Source organism: Carassius auratus, chromosome 15, assembly GCF_003368295.1.
Source record: "Carassius auratus strain Wakin chromosome 15, ASM336829v1, whole genome shotgun sequence".
Taxonomy (NCBI): domain Eukaryota; kingdom Metazoa; phylum Chordata; class Actinopteri; order Cypriniformes; family Cyprinidae; genus Carassius; species Carassius auratus.
The window spans coordinates 5,727,050-5,744,757 of NC_039257.1; the positions used below are offsets into that span (position 1 = coordinate 5,727,050).

General features: G+C 38.2%; 2 protein-coding genes across 2 annotated transcripts; both read left to right on the forward strand.

Annotated features, from left to right (window-relative positions):
* Positions 1 to 6,488: 6,488 nt before the first annotated feature.
* LOC113114581 (olfactory receptor 52E4-like) lies at positions 6,489 to 7,502 on the forward strand. The gene has a single exon (XM_026281462.1). The coding sequence runs from the start codon at positions 6,516 to 6,518 to the stop codon at positions 7,500 to 7,502; it is 987 nt and encodes a 328-aa protein (XP_026137247.1). The 5' UTR covers positions 6,489 to 6,515.
* A 5,212-nt stretch (positions 7,503 to 12,714) lies between these two features.
* LOC113115516 (olfactory receptor 2AT4) lies at positions 12,715 to 14,729 on the forward strand. The gene has a single exon (XM_026283106.1). The coding sequence runs from the start codon at positions 12,723 to 12,725 to the stop codon at positions 13,707 to 13,709; it is 987 nt and encodes a 328-aa protein (XP_026138891.1). The 5' UTR covers positions 12,715 to 12,722; the 3' UTR covers positions 13,710 to 14,729.
* Positions 14,730 to 17,708: the final 2,979 nt, after the last annotated feature.

Here is a 17,708-nt window from a genome sequence, read left to right on the forward strand (position 1 = left end):
CATAGTTCAGAAACCGGTCAAGTCTTAGGTTTCTCCTTATTTTTATACTTTATACATATATCAGTTAGTGATGGAAAAATAATAATAATTGCTGCGCTGGTGGAAATAACACAAGACCGTGCTACCACGCCTGTGAAGAGCGACTCGACTGTGTTTCATGTCCCGCAGCAGCAGTGCGTGCCGTCAGCAGTTGAACAGTTCTGCGTTCAAATCCACGCAAAAGAACTACCATACTAAATAAATGTGACAGGGTGAAATAGCACGGAGATATTTTAATTATTTACTAGTGTTTTCTGATTCTGTGTCGCAAGGATGAATTGCCAATCCTGACTTGCCCTTCTCCATTAGACTTGCCTTTAGAGAGAAGTGCATTTTTATGGATTGTGATTATAATGAAAGAGTTTTTGTTTTTCATTTTTTTTATTTCGTTAAGGGGGGGGGGGGGGTGAAATGCTCGTTTTGACTCAATATCCTGTTAATCTTGAGTGCCTATAGAGTAGTACTGCATCCTTCATAACTCCAAAAAGTCTTTGGTTTTATTATATTCATAAGAGAAAGATAGTCTGTACCGATTTTTCCCGGAAAAACACGACCAGCTGGAAACGTGACGTGTGGGCGGAGCTAAAGAATCACGAGTGCCAGTAGGCTTTTGCGTTGAGAGCGTTTGGAAGCTGTGGAAAAAAAAAACAACCAAAACAAACCATGGCTAACAGTCAGATTCAGCGTATATTTATGATCCAGAATCAGATCCAGAGGCTGAAATTTAACAAGAGCAGCCTCAGCAACGACGTGGTATGTACTTAAACTGTATATATTTGCTTAGCGGTTTTGGAAAATGACTAAGTTCTACTTTGTTGTCTTTTTTTTTTTTAAGCTGTACATGTGGAAAGTGCAGTTTTATGACAACATCGCATGTTGTTTACTTGATGTGCTTAAACGCCGATAGCTAAGTTAACAACACAAGAGATATTTGAATCAGTTTTACTCGTGCAGTTTGATGACAACATCGCATGTTGTTTACTTGATGTGCTTACACGCCGATAGCTAAGTTAACAACACAGAGATATTTGAAGCAGTTTTACTCACCGCCTGCGGTTCCAACATATATTTTCTTTTTAAAGTTGTGTTGCATATCGCACAGTGTACGCATAAAACCATGTCTGCATTTGTGATCAGAGAAACGATAAACAACAAGCACTACTCTACACTGCTCAAAACTTACCTTTGAATAATCAGTGGCCAATTTTTTTTATATAAAAAACTTAATTACAGGCTGTGAGTCAGAAGCACTTGCTCTTGCAAAGTTGGAACTGCCCCACTTTATACGAACAGCCTTTGTGTGAAGACACATTGTAGGATACTCTGCAGGTTCAGAAAACAGTCCTCCATAAAATACGCTGTACCCATCTGAATATTTGTTCTGGAACAGTGTTGTAAAACAACTTAACCACTGATTTCTAGTTGTGTCCCCTTTTGGAAGGCCAAACAAAGTAGTTTCACTTTCACAATGAAACACACACAATCACACCCAGCAGGTTTGAGTGAGGAATGGACGGTGTTCTCATAATTTGTGCTACCGTCAGATTTTGCTACCTCCCCTTAAAACAGATGGTAGCATAATTCAAATGTGAAAATTGCAACTTATCAGATATTTTTTTTCCAGCATGATTTTAATAAGGTGTGAGGCTTTATTAACATGTACACCTTCCCCAGCCCTACATTTTCCATTACAGTAGGAATACAGTTTTGATAGTGTAAGGGAAACAGGTCAATTTAGCTCAAAGGGAATCATTTAAGATTTTAAAGGGAATTTGAACAGAATCACTGTTTCACGGCTGATCACTGAGACGCCCTGCGATTCAGGGAACTAGCAGTTTAACATCAAATCTGCGCTGGATACTAATATCCAAACTATAGTGAAAACACTATTAATTAGCACAGTAACAAGATCGGCAGTTTAAGACATTAACTTGTAAGCACAAAACACAAGATACTTTTCTTTTCAATATGAATAAGGCTTTATTAGATAAATCTAAGACATATAAACTAATCTAACACATAAACGCACGCACACACATTCACACAAGTTGAAGGAAGATCGAAAGTTAGGGAAAGATGAGTTTAAGAGAATGAAAATATGGAATCCCAAGTTCACAGCAATACGTTAAATTGCATAGACATGAACAACCATCAATCACGTAATTAACGCTCGCATTGAGTTCCTCAATGGGGTTAAAATTATATTAGATACACCAGCACAAATGTCAGAGTCTGGAGGTAAAGTTACTTGCGTCTCCTGTGAAAAAGGAGTCTCGGTGAAAGGGCTATCCCGAGGTCGTTGATTGGCTGGAAGTTCAGTCGCTGAAGTGACGTCTTGGGAAGCCCGTGGTTGTTGGGCGTTGGCTCAATAGTATGTTCCTGCACAACCGGAGGCTGCAGATTCAGGACCGCAGATCTGGGCCGCAGTTCTAGGACCCTAATTTTTCCTGACAGCGCCACCTACCGTACTGGCCAATATAGCGATGGCTGCAGTTTCAGGAACGCAGTTCTAGTATCCTGTTGGTTTAGTTTGCAGTCACGTTACTTTGTATATAGCATCAATATATTAATCTCAGTAGCATGTTTTTAAATGTGATTTTTGTTTCAAAATGCAACAGAGTTAAATTACTAAGTGTGCTTTGAGTCACAATTTTAAATTTAAACATGAATTTACACAAAATATAAATGACATATCAATTTTGTAAAATTGATGTATATCAATGTTAAAACAATTGTAAAAAATGAAGAACCTTAAAAGTCTTGAATTGTCTCTTGAATTATACAGTATATTGATTCACTTCCTTAAGGTGAATTAGCTCATTATCAGGTAAGTTAAAGTTGGAATCAGCATATGGAGTCACTAAATTACTGCCAATATTTTAAAAGTTTTTGAGAGGCAAGACAAGACACAAGAATGATTCAAGAATGTTTATTTATATACATATTACATATTACATATTATATATGTCACACTGAAGGCATCAAGGTCTATTTGACCAAGAAGGAGAGTGATGGGGTGCTGCGCCAGATGACCTGGCCTCCACAGTCACCGGACCTGAACCCAATCGAGATGGTTTAGGGGTGAGCTGGACCGCAGACAGAAGGCAAAAGGGCCAACAAATGCTAAGCATCTCTCGGGGAACTCCTTCAAGACTGTTGGAAGACCATTTCAGGTGACTACCTCTTGAAGCTCATCAAGAGAACGCCAAGAGTGTGCAAAGCAGTAATCAAAGCAAAAGGTGGCTACTTTGAAGAACCTAGAATATGATATATTTTCAGTTGTTTCACACTTTTTTGTTATGTATATAATTCCATATATAATTCCACATATGTTAATTCATAGTTTTGATGCCTTCAGTGTGAATCTACAATTTTCATAGTCATGAAAATAAAGAAAACTCTTTGAATGAGAAGGTGTGTCCAAACTCTTAGTCTGTACTGTATATACATGTCATTTTTGTGACAACATCACAACAGCACCAAAGTGAACCCCTTTTCCATCAGTTGCTGCATGGATAGAATGGCTGTAGGCTTCAACTCTAGAGAAAGAGAGAGCGAGAGACAGAGATAAATAAATAAGAAACATTTGTTTAACATATTCAACTGGAATATATATATATATATATATATATATATATATATATATATATATATATATATATATATATATATATATATATATATATGAAAAGTGAAAGTCCTTGCAGCATGTGGTGCATCTCTTCAATTCGGGCAGGGATTTCCCTTTTTGATCGTTATATGTATCTTGGAAAAGTGAGAGTGTACTTGTTAGAATATTTTGAGATCATGAAAATATCCCTAGTGCCTTTTTTAATCATCTGTCCTACAATGAGCCTAATCGAATCCATAAAATCACTTCATATTGGCCATGCAAAACATGACAGAAACTAACACATGATAGCAATGGACTGTATGTGGAGTGGACCTGCAGATTAGGCCAAATTGTAACAAACTATTAAAATTGCCAAATGCCTAATTTATCATTGCAAAACAATGCCAAAACAACATGCTAACACATACTGCAACTAGGCAGTCAGTGCAGTTTAATTATGAAAAATATATTTTATACCTAAATATGGTAAAACAACGACTATTAAGCCAGTATTCACACTAATACATTAAGCTGCAGGTAAATCTTACAAACCTTACAACAACCATGCTCTTGTCATCTGATAAGTTTAATTAATGTGCAGGCTAGATTCACTTATAATACTTTGTCATTAAAACACAATTATAATTTATGAAATCATAGCCACGAATTAACGTCGTAGTAATTAATAAAACTAGCTCACAAATTCTTAATTATTAATTCATAGGTAGCAGTTCTCACTATGTAAATTTTGCACCGTTTAAACGTTATAAAATAAAACTTAATTAAATATCGATACTCACCGTCTGGTTGCTGTCCACGTCGCCCATCTTTAATTAGTGTTGATTCAGTACAGTAGGTGGCGCTGTCACAAAAATACTAGGGTCCTAAAGCTGCGGTCACAGAATTGCGGTCCTGTAACTGTAGCCTCCGGTTGTGCAGGAATACCCTTCTCCGTTGGCTGAAAGGGCAGAGTCGTGTGGGCTGGTCGAAGTTGAACGGGCACCCGAGGTCAGGCGTCGGAGACTCGACGTTACAAAACTTAACTCAGAACACGAAACTCTCCAACGGAAAAGAAAAGAAATAAAGTTTGACGAGACTAGGTTGTGTTCCTTCTCATCGTTGCTAAGTAGCAGGCGTGCAGGCTGAAGCATGCAGAACCGCGCTCAAAGAACAATGATGATTAAACTGCATGGCTAGAAGCTAAAAGCTAAAGCTATGTAGCAAAGCTACAAGCTAAAAGCTAAGAGCAGGCATGACTGATCGCACAAGCAAGGCTGGAGCTAAAAGCCGACATGGCTAATAGCAGCAGCTAGGGACTAAAAGCAAGTCAATGGGACTTGTGCAGTACTCTCATGGGTTTTCATGTGATGTCCAGCGTTGCATTTCAATTACGAACAACAAATTTGACAATCTCTTCTCCGAACTGAAATTGTAAATAATTGCTCTAGTGGTGTTCATGTTGAAAGCTGTTGTGTGAACAAGTTGGTTGGTCATCTTGCTTGGTTCTTGTGGCACTAGAACTGATTTATGACTTCCTGAGGAATTCAGCTCGTGTTGCAACGCACAGCTTTGGTAGACTCTTTAATTTGTCTGGTTCGACTAATTTCTGTTACAATAGGTAGCATTTTATGTCAGAACACCGATATATTCGATGAAGGAGCAGCCGGCGGGCTTGCAGGAACCACACGGATTACGCCGGGCTGAACTCCACAGTGAAAGTGGAGAAGTGGTTGTACTTGGCCTTGGAAGGATCAAAGGATGCAAATGCTGAATTGGGACACAAGTATTGTGTTACCGAGACATAATGCAGAATGTCAAATGATATTCAACCTCTAGATAGGGAGGGAATAATGATCATGTGATATGAGTGAAGTATATGCAGCCAATCATCTTCATAACAGCAATCTTGAATGTGATATCACAGGAAGATTTCACAGAGGGAGCTCTGAAAACCACTAATGGCCATCAGATGACATAATTTAGTGGAAAATAAATACCATTAATGATTCTGACTTCTAAATATGATGTAATCATATAAACATAGCTTGACATTCACAAAGAGGCTTACATGTGTAGTCGAAATTTTGGGGAGAAAGACACAATTAGGCCTACCAGTTGTGTGGGGTGTAATGGAAAAGTAATAGTGTATTGATCACTCCCTGATAGTAGTAAAAAAGTAATTGAAGTAATAATAATTTTTTAAAAGAGTAGAGCATTTTAAATTATATTTTTGACTAATGAACCCAACACTGGTTGTTACATAGGGTTATGCATATTTTAATTGTCCCCTCAGTGGATCCCATTTCCACCCAAAATGCCCAATGCATAGACAAGCTAGTAACCTGTACTGCAGCTGCTAGTGTCACATTATAGACTTAACATTAACTATATCTGTGAGTTACTGAGAACAGAAAGAGCAACTCTGAGGCCTGTTTGCAGACTAGTGAAATAAAAAATTATATCAAAACTAAAGCAGTGGCCAGATCATTAACTTCAGCATAGTATTACATCATCGTTGTCTGAAATCTCTCAAGAGATAAATCAGAAGATATATTTGGATTCAATGACGCAAATGTCCAATGATCTTTGTAACAAGAAAACAAGGACGAGCATTTACAGCTGAGTAATATTCAAAGCAGCTCACAGGTGTTTAGACCTTCATAGTCATTGTGTGCTCTCGCTCTAAAACTTCATGTATACAGGTTTGTGATTGAAATATTATGCAGAAACTTTATAAAAAAGGTATACTTGCAGCATTTTAGAATAGTTGATAGAAAAGTAAGATGACAATTTTTTGAATTCCCTAAATTTTGTTTGTCTTGATGGTAATTTCTATTTTCAAATCATCAAGCACAAAGCTGCCATGAGTTTTTTAAATGCAAGTTTTGCCCAGAATATGTCTATTGTTCGTCCAGAATATTTTTTCATCACTGGACTTGAAGGTATACCATACAGGAGTTATTACTATATATTTTTGTGTGTCACATATTTTATTGCTGTAATTGGGAACTCTGCAGTCCTCCTCATTATTGCTCTGGAACGAAGTTTGCACAGTCCAAAATACATTAGTGTGTTTAACTTGGCCTTGGCTGACCTTGGTGAAACTAATGCTTGGATTCCTAACACAATGAAGATTTTTTTTTCTGACTCACAGTACATGTCCTACAATGCTTGCTTGGCTAACATGTTTTTTGTGAACCTCTTTGTTACTCTGCAAAGTGCCACTCTTGTTGTTCTGGCATTTGATCGCTACATTGCAATTTGTTTTCCATTAAGGTATCATGCCATAGTGAATAATACTTTCATGTCTTTAGTGTTTGTAATAATATGGGCATTTAACACTTCTCTGGTGGCCCTGGCAGCGTCTTTGATGACACAACTTTCATTCTGTAAATCTAATGTGGTAGAGAGTTATTATTGTGATTATGGAGCAGTGTTGGGGATGGCATGCAATGACAACAGCATTAATATGTTCTTAACAAACCTCATCGTATTTTTGTTCCTTGTATCACCATTGTTCATTATAGTCCTGTCATATATGGGCATTGTTTTTGCCTTAAGTAAAATTACAACTTGGGAAGCACGTTTAAAAGCACTAAAGACATGCGTATCTCACCTTTTGCTGGTCGTCTCTTTCTTTCTTCCTGTCATATGCATTTTTATTGCTTCATTAGTTACTTCTCTCACCCCCAATGCCAGAGTCATCAGTGGATCTCTTTCATTGTCTCTTCCACCAATGTTAAATCCCATTATTTATGTTTTAAACACAGCTGAAATCAGAGTCTTAATTCAAAAACTGCTTAAAAACAGAATTTTGCCAATTAGAAAGAACTTTTCAAAACGATGGTAATGATTGTTTGTGTTCTTCCATAATTTGGAATTAAATTACCTATTTGAAAAATGAATATAGTTTTTCATAAATGTTTTTAGATTCATTATGTGGAAATTAAATGTTTAGAAATAGTTAAATTCACTCTGCTACACCCGAACATGTGGGCGTTTGAGACGTGATGTGTGTTGGGGAAAAGCAGCAATATGCAGTTTGTACTGTGTTCTTAATTACGGACCCCAAGACAAAACAACAAAATGGACTGTAAATTGCACAAGCTATTTTAATTTTTTTTTTTTTTTTTTCTGAGCGGTATGTATTACACTGAAATATTTCATGTAACCCTAAGGTTTCATCCACCCAAATGCTGTTAAATGTCATTTTTGTTCATATCATGTTTATATCATTCATATAATGCAAACCAAGGATCCATTTTCACGAGTATGTCTGAGATCTGCTCATAAGGTTCTTTTTATTGTCTCTCTGTTGCTATGTCTCAACTTTTTGTTATTTCTGTATTTACTGTACAATAAAGAATAAAAGCTAAACATGGATTAAGATATCAATTTATTGATGCAGGCTTAAGGTAATCTTGTTTATTGATAAAGAATACATAGCATAAATACTTATACACATATAAAATCTTAATTTCTTAATTTTTGTTATCATCTCATTTATTTAGGGGGTACCTCTCTAAAATTAGCACTGCAAAGTATCAGGCCCCCTTTAAGCCTCTGGGCCCTATGCACTTTTGCCCTGGTCTCTGGTCTGGAAAAGTCAAAGGAAACTGTAGCGTTACTCTATTCAGGCATAGCAAAACTTGCACGCACATACAGTATAGCTGCATGGATGGAGAGTGAACTAACTCCAGGGAAATGCTAAAAGTAACCTAATATAAGTGTGATGTATTACTACACACATCATAAACCTGTCCTTTTAGGCAAGTACCTGATATGGCTGTCATAAAATGTTTATTGAATTTAAATATTAAGGAAGAGGATTAGGGTTGAGCAATAATAAAAAATTAATATACTGAAAATAAACTCATTAAAAACTCTTTCTGTTTCTAGAACAAAATATAACATTTTGCAAAAACATTCTAAATAAATTGTTGAGAATAAAGTCATTATGTTTCCAGAATAAAAAAATGTTGAAAATGTATAAACTAAAATGTTGAGAATAAACACACTTGTGTCATGCTCAATTTATCTCATTGGAAAATGGTAGTTAGAATCAGCAGTGGCTTAGGTCAGAGAGTAATAAATTAAATTTATGCATTTAGCAGACACTTTTATCCAAAGCAACTTACAGTGCATTCAGGCTATCAATTTTTACATATCATGTGTTCCCGGGGAATCAAACCCCCAACCTTGCACTTGCTTGCTTGCTAGCGCAGTGCTCTACCAGTTAAGCTACAGGAAAACATGTGATCAATGAGGGTTCGAGTCCACTTTTGGCTCTTCTTACCTTTCTCATTGCATATTACATCATAAAACTAGAAATGAATTGCCTAAAAAAAGTGTTAAATAATAATGTTTTAAATATGTAGGTTTAGAGGAAGGTAGGCTGTTTTCAAAGTCATGGATTTCTAGATGTGTTTTTGTTCCCACGTGTTCTATGATCTAGTTTCCTGTCTGTACGTGATTATGTGCTTTTCTTCTATACCTTCGATGCCTTTATTGAGTGGGTGCTGGTGTGCTGTGAATTGCCGCTGACAGTGGATATCACGGATGACAACACCAGCCCAACTTATAAACCACAGCCCAGCCAAACTCCACCCCAATGTGTGGAGCTACAGCCAGAACCCACCACAGACGGACAGCCAGCAACTACTGTGACTGACGAGCCATCGCTGAAAGGAGTGACAGAGCTGTGGATCACGAGATGTATGATCAGGTGCATGAGCCGACAATGAAGTCTGCTGCTGAAAGTATCACAGTAGAGCCTGAATGCGTGGAGGGAAGCACTGTCGTATCAATGAGGGTGAGCTGAGGCTGGACTTGGAAAAGGACTAGGTAGAATTTTATTCTGTCTTCCGTCATCATCTGCCTGTCCTGTTACGGCCATAAAAAACAATTATTGAACTTCCTGTCTGTCCTGAACTGTCAGCCTGTCTTGAATTACCAGTTTGTCCTTTTATGACAATGGAGGTCCATCGACCCAGCGACACCACCATGACTCCTAGCTCCCTTATCTCCAACATGGCCCATCAGTCTACCAGCTCCACTGGGCTCCCTCATCTCTCCTGCTCCACAGCGGCCTTCCGGATCCCCGTCTCCACCTTGGTCACCAGAGCCATCTGCTCCTCCTTGGCTCGACGGCTCTCTGTCTCCACCTCGGGCTCCACCACTACCTGCTCAGCTGCCGCCGGTTGCCCCTCTGGGGTTGTCAGTCCTTCCTCCACCATTGCTCCTACCTCCGTCGGCTCCACCATGGGACACCTTCATGGCTGCAGCCTGGGTCCCGCCTGGCTCCTCTTGCTCTAAGTCCCTCATGTCTCCATCTTGGCTCCTCCCTCCATGGTCTCCTCCTAAGACCCCCTCCATACCACCCTTTTTTTTCTGTTTTGCGAGGTTGTGGCATCCGGGAGGGGGGCAATGTTACAGGCATGGACTTGCAGTTGTGTTTTTGTTCCCACGTGATCTCTGTCCTAGTTTTCCTTTTGTATCTGATTATGTCATTTGGTGCAGGTGTGACTTGTAATTACCATCATTTACTCCACTACTTATGGCTGATTTATACTTCTGCGTCGGACCTATGCCATAGCTACAGCATAGCCTGAAGTGCACCGCTCCAAACACTGGGCTGTGTGACTTCCCCCAACTGTGCAAAATTATTACATGATTGAACAATTTGTGGTATGTGACGAGTGGGGCGGGTCCGAGAGACGTGGGAACGAGGAGTGAGGCCAGGTGTAGTGATTGGAGATGAGCAACACCTACGACCCATCACCGGTCTCGAGTCCCACGTAGGAGATGGAAGGATATAAAACTGGAGCGATGACCGTGAAGGACGAGAGAGGACCAGGCCTGGGCCTTATTTTATGTTTGGCTTTTTATTTGCGCGCATCAGTCATCCGTGAGGGGCTGATGCGCTGTTTTGTTTGTTTTGTGATTATTAAAGTTTCATTTTTGATTGTGCGCCAGTTCCCGCCTCCTTCTTCCGGATGAATATGGAGTTTATATTATTACAGTGGTGCCGAAAACTGGGAGACAGAGGGACGCGCTGCTGAAGATCCCTCGCCGATGTGGTGAATCCGCGGTGCCATCGAGCTGGCGAGGAGTGTGCCGCCATGGACGCTCGAGGCGGTGGGCTGGAGCGAGTTGCCAGGGACGGGCGAGCTCGCTGCCAGCCGCCCACGATAAGGAGGGGCGGCTGCCGTCCGTGAGGGAGCGGAGGAGTCGGCGCCGTTCGCCAGGGGGCTGGAGCCTGCTGCCTCCGTGAAGGAATCCGGAGGAGCAGGGAACGGGGGATTCCTGCCGACTGCCCAAAACCAGATGAGCCGTCGCCATCCACCGGGTGGCGGAAGAGTGTCGTGCCGTCCGCCGAGGGCCGTCCAGTGCCACCGCCAGGCACCGCGGAGGAGATCACCCAGCTGGTGGAGGGCCGAGCAGCAGTGCGTCTGGGAACCTGAATTTTTTTTTTCTCTCTCCCCTCTCTCGTCTCTGTTGCTCCTCCTTCCATCTCCTTTTCTCTCGCCTCGTCTGTCCTACCCCCAGGTTCCCGCAGGTCCCCGTGAGCGGTCCCCCCCGGAGTAGAGCGCAGTCTCGAGGGTACCCCCCGGCCTGCGAGGGGCGATGGGGGTATGTGACGAGTGGGGCGGGGCCGAGAGACGTGGGAACGAGGAGTGAGGCCAGGTGTAGTGATTGGAGATGAGCTACACCTACGACTCACCACCGGTCTCAAGTCCCACGTAGGAGATGGAAGGATATAAAACTGGAGCGACGACCATGTAGGACAAGAGAGGACCAGGCCTGCGCCTTATTTTATGTTTGGCTTTTTATTTGCATGCATCAGTCGTCTGTGAGGGGCTGTTTTGTTTGTTTTGTGATTATTAAAGTTTCATTTTTGATTGTGCGCCGGTTCCCGCCTCCTTCTTCCGGATGAATATGGAGTTCATATTATTACATGGTATAATTGGCCTAGAGACTTCCAAATAATTCCAGGGGAGATTTGAACAAATCATTTTCAGGGAGATTATTCAAATAAATGTTAGAACTGTGAACCACTGTCATGAGGCCTACTGTCAGTGTAGTATACTGGAATTATGTATCTGTTTTCTTTACACCAATCACTCGAAAAGTACAGATTGCCTTGAAGTAAATGTACAGGTTTACTTGACCACATATTCTACATAAAGTATACACAAGGTTAATTAGTTTCTTTAATTATCCTGTTTTCAAACGATAACTTCTTACCTCTAAGCGTGATCTACACATTACACAAACACATGCAACTCAAGATAAAAAATAAATAAAAATAAAATAAAAAAGCTAACCAGTTTTAATACACAGAATACCAGGTGTCTACCTATTGTCGTTTATATTTTATTGTTTTAACAAAACATTATTTCAATTTGTATACATTTTTAATCAAGCATTTGTATAATTGAAATCAAAAGTGTTGCCAAGCTCATAAACAAAAACAAACAATATATACAGTATATACTTTTTAGTTATACAGAAATTGTCCAGAAATGTTATACTTCACACTTAATATTTTGTTAATTGCATTTAATTGATTATATTTTGAATAAAACGTCTGCAAAGATTTGTAAAAGCCACCTTTGTCATTAAAATAACATTCAATCTCAGTGTATTAAAAGCAGTAGAAAATATGTTAGTCTCTTTGGTCACTAGTTAGTAGCCTATAAGAAACGCAAGAAGTATATGGTCTGAGTGTCACCGACCAACCACAAAATTCCCCGCCTTATTAAGAGGGAAAAAATGTGCCTTAAATATCTTCGACTTTGACATATTTTTGGAGAGCGTAAAAAGACATACAGTGTATTGTAAGTAAATCATTTTACTGGTATAGAGATCAAATCAGATGCTTTTCCAGTTCACTCGAAAAGTTGATTAGATTATAATGTGATAATTCTTCTTCCTTATTGTGTAAAACAAAGAAGTTAAAATCCTGTTATGATTCTGTGATCCAAATGTTGTAATATTAATGTAATATTGTAAAGTGTTGTACACTGTTCTAATTTTCTAATCTTTTTCATTTAGCCATCCGATCATCATGTCATCAGGAAACAACAGCTTTGTTAAGGACTTTTTTATCGTTGGTTTTCCTGGGCTTCAGCCAGGATACTATGGTGCAGTGGCTGCTCTGCTGCTTTTTGCCTATGTGTGTATCTTAGTGGGGAACGGAATATTTATAGCACTTTTTACTCTAGAAAAACGCCTTCATAAACCTATGTATTATATCATCTTAAACCTGGTTGTAAGTGACTTATTATTCAGCACCACTACCTTACCAAAGATTATTTCTAGATACTGGTTCCAAGATGGTAGTATTTCATTCACTGGTTGCTTCATTCAGATGTATTTTGTGCACTATTTTGGTTCAGTCAGTTCTGTTATCCTGGCAATAATGGCCTTTGACAGGTATGTAGCCATATGTAATCCCTTAAGATATCCTAATATAGTCACAAAGTTGAACATTTTCTTTCTTTGTCTGGCTGCATGGGTGCTAACAAACACATGCCCTTTAATGATGGCAATAAGGGCTTACCCTCTGCCTTACTGTTCAGGAAACACAATTATACACTGTTACTGTGATCACATTTCTATCACATCACTTGCATGCACTAACAGGGCACTGTACGGAGTTCCAGCCTTTGCAATTGCTATGGTTGTGTTGCTCGGTCCCCTGGCCTTCATAATTTTCTCTTACTGTGCCATCATTGTGGCAGTTTTGCATATATCGAGCACTCAAGGAAGGCTGAAGTCTTTCTCCACCTGCAGTCCTCAGCTCATCATAATTGCTCTATATTTTCTACCCAGGTGTTTTATTTATTTGTCTAGCAACATTGGTATCAACTTCAGCACTGATTTGCGATTAGTCATTATTATGATGTATAGTCTGTTTCCACCCATGATCAACCCCCTCATTTACTGTTTGAGGACAAAAGACGTGAAGGAAACCTTACTCAAAAAGATAAAAGTTTCAATGAATCCCCTATTTATTCCAACAAAGGTGAATGTATCCACTGTATGTGTGTAAATTCATATAGCAGTCATACATTAGAAGAAACAACAAAAACAAAATAGTATTAGATGTAAACATACTAAATTAGTATAGTAACTGTGAGAAGACATACGATTTAATCAGTTTTAGCCACAAAAGTTTATTTTTGTAATTTTTAAACAATTACAAACTTGCTATATTTCACCTAAACTAAATTTGAAAAAACAAAGAAAGAAAAAGACTATTAAATATGATTAAAACAATATTGTATATGAAACATCTGTTCCCAGCGGAAACAACCTTTATACGACAAGTCAATAGCTGTACTAAACTGATGTGTATTTTGTGTTAAATGTGATGTTAAGAACTACATGGTAATTTTTTGTCACTGTAATTTATGCCATTGTCTTTACAATTTACAAGTCAGATATAAACAAACTGAGACTGTTACTGTGATCATGTCTCCATCACAACACTGGCATGCACTGACAGATCACTATATAGTATTCCAGGCTTAATTCTTACTGCTCCATCTTCATACAGATTTTAGGTACCCAAGGAAGGGTGAAGAATTTCTCCACTTACAGTAAGGGCTTTCTAGGCCAACATAAACACACCTGAAGCAGCTAATCAAGGTCATCAGGATCAGTAGAAACCTTTGTGTGCTAGATGTAAACTGTTCAACCAAGTCACTCTCCAGGAGCCACTTTACACACCATTAGGGTCCCCAAAGATTATGGAGGGCCATACTAAAAATTATAACCATCCTCGTATTGGTCACAATAGAATGATTCCTTAATGGCAATCAAATTACAATGTAGTGATCTTATGCAAGTTCAACAAGAATGACACTTTTGAATAGAACTGAAACAAAAAACATGTTTTCCAAAGAAGCACTGTAGGAGATGTACCACGAGTCAAACAGAAAATTCTTCATATTGGGAATCAGTGCATTATATTGTATGTAATATTTACAATAGTATATTCCCACAAATACAAACAGACACAAACACGTAGCTAAGTGATTTTTGTTTGACACAAATAAAGCAAAGACAGAATCACAACCCTTTTATGTATCGATGGATATTCATTTCAATTCTGGTGCTTAAATTTTAATGTGTTTGTTCAGATTATCCCTTCCTTATTATTTGATTTGATTTCGACAGCCAGCATAAAAAAAAATATTGGAAATATTGGAAAATAATAATAAGAGTAAAGTAAGTGTATCCAAACGTTTGACTGGTATAAACAGTTTAACTATGTATTTGTAGGCCTTAGTGGTAAATAACGGATGGAAATTTAAAGGAATTGTGTGTACTACTTTGTCTCCGTTACCCTTTTTAAGATATGTTTGGGCTGTACAACAGATAAGCAGGTTATCTGTGTTACTTAGAGGCCTTTTGACACCCAAGTTTGTGGTGGGCCTTTTTGAAATTCTATTCTGTCTATTCTGAAAATTAAAAAATTTAAATATTACTAAAAAAAATAGTGAACTCTTATAGCCACAATAGGAGTGCAGAAATGACACAGTCATTCAATAGATGGTTCTTGATGACTGACAGTGACAGTACAGCAGTGTTTAATAAAACGATCACACAGATTTGTTCTTATATCCAGTCTCTCTCTACAGTTGATTCCTCCAAAATATTATTAATACACATAATACCTTGCTACACCACAAGACAACGCACAATAAGAGTCTTAATTCTTAACTATTCCATATGGATTGTAATAATAGTATCTTGAGATATCTAAGATAATGAATTGTTTTTAATTCATTCACCCATGAAATGTAAGCTATTCAACATCTGGAGAAAAAAAAAACACATTTATGTAGTGCATATCTACAGCAGCTAATCTAAATAAGGAATAAGAAGATTACTGTATGTGTATTCTGATTATAACTTTTATTATTGGAGATAAATAAATCATTAATGACTTATATTATTTCTACTACTGTAAAAAAGTTTTCTGTATTTGTTGTGAAACTTTTAGCAAGAGTTGCATCATTTTTTATCGAAAGATTAAGAGTTTATGTGTCAGAATGACTCTGTCAAATTTAAGTTGTTAAGCACTCATAATAGATGAATAGCTATGTGTTGAATCACAGAAGACCATGTACAAACAGCTCTGACAGTAAATATACATCTCTATAGTCATTTTTATTTGTTTTTGATCAAACACGGTGGACCTATGTAGACGAAGCCTGTTAGGCCTGTTCTGGCAGCTGTTAAAAAAACATTCATAATAGAGTAATTATTCATTCGTATTTGATTTTGAAATCACTGTTTATGTTTCTGATCTTCACAATTACAATAATGACTTAATTTCAGTCCGGACTGCAAAGTCAATGTGTAGTTATAGAATAATAGGCTACATACCTGAATACTGTATTGTTTTTCTCCCGTTTATGTTATGACCGAGCTTACCTGCATGGCTTTTAGTCAAGTGTGTGTACATTTAGTGAAATATTGATGTATTTACACAATTACTTGGTGAATGAAATGGGTTTCAAATACAAAAACTTATCACTCACAGACAATTCGCTGCAGCTCCATCAATCAAACTGCGAGCTCATAATTCCCACCATCCGATGATGACATACGGATATCATCACAAATTAAAAATACCTTAAAACAGAATTATGTTTTCGAAGCCTTTTAATTCAAATTCAATACACTGTGGCAATCTATAGTGTCTTAATCATACAAAACAATACAATATAATACAATTCATATGGCTAAAATCCCCATTAGGTTGCAAAAGGAATTTACTACAAATACCTGGTGTTCAACATTTTGAAACAGTAACAGTTTTATGAAACAATATTAATCTCATAAACTGTCGTTTAGCTTATTGGCATTTTGAAAAGGCATGCACAATTAATTTGCCTTGCAGGAACCAGGATCAAGCGCCAACAGTGAAAGGGCATTTCTAATTATTGTTGTTAATATGGCCTGTTTGTGTGTATGTGTGTGTTTAACTGATTTGTCATGTTCCTGTTCTACTGCAGGAATATAATAGAACAAAGCGTCCATATGGGCCTGATATACGTGTGGTTTTTGCACTTGAACACTTCTTACATGACACAAGTAGGCATGACAAAAGAGAATGTGTAGAACATTTGGCTACACTGAGGCCTACCACGTGATGTAAAAAGTTTTATAGAGCTTTATGTATAAATCTTGATTTTCGGTACTTTTAAAATAAACATTTTATTGTTGGTTCACTACTTATGTAAGAGATGACACAATTTAATTAATTTAAATAAGTGATAGTCAGTTTAAGCAATACACATACTTATTTCTGCACAGGCACGTGCACACATAGACATCAAAGGGGGCTTGAGCACCTGCCCTTTTTATTCCTGGAGAGAAAGTGCCCTTTTTTCTGGGGTGTTTTTTTTTTTTTTTTTTTTTTTTTAAATAATATATATTCCTGTTTGCGCACAGCTTCCCTGTCAAACAAATATATTTATTGAAGAATAGTATATCTAAATATCAGGTCAGGAGTTCTGAAGCGCTCATTGAGAACCGTTTCTGTCAGACGCGTCTGATTCGTTGAGAACCGAGGAACTGATGATACTGCGCATGTGTGATTCAGTGTGAAGCAGACTGACTCACAGCTCGTCTGAACCGAACTGGTTCTTTTGGTGATTGATTCTGAACTGATTCTGTGCTTATGTTATAAACGCGGGTAAACTGAAGGCTTGCATTAAGGGCAGTCATCGCTAATGACATTACATCGACCGCAAAAGAACCGGTGAACCGTTTTTTTTTTTCAACTGGTTTATTTGATCGAATTGTCCGAAAGAACCGGTTCACTTGAGCACCTGCTCCTTTGCCCCAAAAGTGCCCTTTTGTCAAAGCAAAATTTCCTCGAATTGTTTTTGTAATAACATACCCTTTTGTGAATGCCTGCCAACGCCCAATCATAATATTCTTACAATTTATTAATAATAATTTAGTCGTAAATAAAATGACCAATATGATGACCTTTCACCTGACCGGGAAAATTCCTCAGGCTGCACGCGCA

Excerpts from the sequence above, each read along its gene's own strand:
- LOC113114581 (XM_026281462.1), top strand. The coding sequence starts at position 6,516 with ATGAGTTTTTTAAATGCAAGTTTTGCCCAGAATATGTCTATTGTTCGT.
- LOC113115516 (XM_026283106.1), top strand. The coding sequence starts at position 12,723 with ATGTCATCAGGAAACAACAGCTTTGTTAAGGACTTTTTTATCGTTGGT.